The sequence below is a fragment of the Portunus trituberculatus genome, chromosome 20 (genome assembly GCF_017591435.1).
Source record: "Portunus trituberculatus isolate SZX2019 chromosome 20, ASM1759143v1, whole genome shotgun sequence".
NCBI classification, from domain to species: Eukaryota; Metazoa; Arthropoda; class Malacostraca; order Decapoda; family Portunidae; genus Portunus; species Portunus trituberculatus.
The window spans coordinates 13,813,852-13,816,136 of NC_059274.1; the positions used below are offsets into that span (position 1 = coordinate 13,813,852).

The 2,285-nt window shown below is 46.1% G+C and overlaps 1 protein-coding gene across 2 annotated transcripts in view; it reads left to right on the forward strand.

Annotated features, from left to right (window-relative positions):
• Positions 1-1,949, forward strand: part of LOC123506457 (homeobox protein engrailed-1-B-like) — a 13,808-nt gene extending 11,859 nt beyond the window's left edge. For both annotated transcript variants that reach the window (XM_045258563.1, XM_045258564.1), the window contains one exon: positions 1-1,949. This exon is cut by the window's left edge and continues 308 nt beyond it. In XM_045258563.1, coding sequence (XP_045114498.1) covers positions 1-12 — 12 coding nt within the window. In that variant the 3' untranslated portion in view covers positions 13-1,949.
• The last annotated feature ends 336 nt before the right edge of the window (positions 1,950-2,285 follow it).

Genomic DNA, 2,285 nt, shown 5'->3' on the forward strand with positions numbered 1-2,285 from the left:
TACCCGTGTTAAGGTGGATGAGTTGCTCCTTCATCTCCTCCACCTCTTCCACCTCCTTCGAACCCCTGAACTCTTACCAAATATCGCACCAAGTGACCAAAAAGTCGTACCACGCCGTTCCCTGTTCATTCAGTCACGCCACTCAAGTCTAAACCAGGATTTTCTACGTTTATGTCTTTCAAGTTACGTTCCTCCTCTTCTTCTTCGTCCTCTTCCTCCTCCTTCTTGTTCAGTGTGTTACGTTGACATTTTTCTCTCTCATAACGTGCCACTCTACTTCTGATCCCATTCATGCACATGTGACCTTCTGCCGTCACTCCACTTGTCATTCACGTCACTTCATTGCCTCCTCGTTTCAATGGCCTCGTGCGGTTAAGGAGGGAGAGTCCTTTGATGGTACACGTTCTCTCTCTTCACTCTCACTCTCTCCCTTTCCCTCCCCTCATACCACCCCTCGCCTCCTCTTTCTGTGTCGGGGCGTGTCTTCGTCTCGTCTCAGCCTCCGCTTACCCCGAGGAGAGATAGCTTAAGATGATACATAACATAACCTACTGCACGCGCGACTCTCATCCTGACTGACACAGAGCGGTACTTCAAGGGACATATACGCCTTACCCGCCTCCTTCCCTTGTCCCTCCCCGCCTGTCACTATTCATGCCTCCACCACCCTCTCACACCCAGGCACTACTTTCACGCTCTCACATAGACTCAGTTACCTAGTCATGTCCAATTTGCCAATACCCAGCTTACATCATCTCATCTCACCAATCCACGTTTTCTGTCGTCCTTGACCTTCGCACTCCCGCCCACACATACCGGCATTCCTCTATTACCATTGCCACATGATCGCTCCTCTCCTTCCTTCCTTCCTTCCTTCCTTCTCTAGTATAATCGCAATTTTGCTTCTCATTTACGCTTTCTCTCTTGTTTTGTTCAGTTTTTGCTTCTTTTGTTTTATGATGAATTCTTACTCTTTGGTGCTTTTTTCGTCTTGTCTCCTTTTAGCTTTTTTCTATAATCTAGACACATCTCTCGATTCATCCTTCTTAGCTTCTCTTTCTTTCCGCCCTATCCATTTCCTTTCCACATCCTCCTCGTACTCCCCTAAATACTCCCCTCTCTCCTTTTTTTCCTCGTACTCTCCCCATCCGTCTCCCCTTCACTCCTCTTCCCTTTCACATCCCCTTCTTCCTCTCCCCAATAACCGGCCAAGGACAACCTCACATTGGGAGAATTAGGCAAAAATGCTAATCCGGCGACGTTGGATTGCATTCGTGATACATAAACGGCGCCGAATTCTCCCACACGCTCACCCACAACATTCCATGCTCACCGAAACATTCTCTCGTGTCAGCTCTCCCTCCCCTCTCCCTCTGCTTCCCTCTGTGTCCCTCTGTGTCCCTCTCTCCCTCCCGTCACCGCCGTCATCACTCAGGAGGCGGTAGTGGTGGTGAACAAGGCCGGGACAAGCTCTGGGTGCACTACTATAAGCTACAAGTGATGGTAATGTTGATGGTCTTTTGTCTACGATGCGTCAATGTAGAGTAGAGAAGTATTAGGATAGACTTTCATTACTCAACGTTATTTTATTCATTCGTTAGTGTGAAAGAGCAAGTGATGTCCATGATTTGATCCCGTGTTGTTGTCCTCCTCCTCCTCCACTTGATCATTTCCTTTTCCTCTTCCTCCTCATCCTCCCGTGGCCAACAATCTTCTTGCCCAAAGTACAAATTAGCCCTTAATTTTTACCTCAGTCAATCCGTTACGTTCCCGAGAGACACGACTCGGCGCTGTTAGGTAATACTTCGCAGTTCACCGCCTGGCTCGTGTCCCGTGTACTGTATATAGTGTATATTACGGATCTATAGTGTTCATATCATGTATATAAATATCATGTTTTAAATTATTTATATGTCTGTGTCGTCCAATAAATAATGACTTTTCTTTAACTACTGGTTTTGTATCCTTCTTATTTCTACGTGTGTGTTTTGTGTTTGTGTTACCTTACAAAAGAATGCACTAATTATCACTATTGTTTGATTTTTACGAGGATTATCAAACAAAACAGGGACGTGACTAACATTGACAAGAATATATTAGAATCTCCATCATGATTCCCGAAGGGTCTTATAGCTTTTTTGTTAGTGTGCTTGTGTGTGTGTGTGTGTGTGTGTGTGTGTGTGTGTGTGTGTGTGTTTCACTGTTTGATCTGCTGCAGTCTCTGACGAGACAGCCAGACGTTACCCTACGGAACGAGCTCAGAGCTCATTATTTCCGATCTTCGG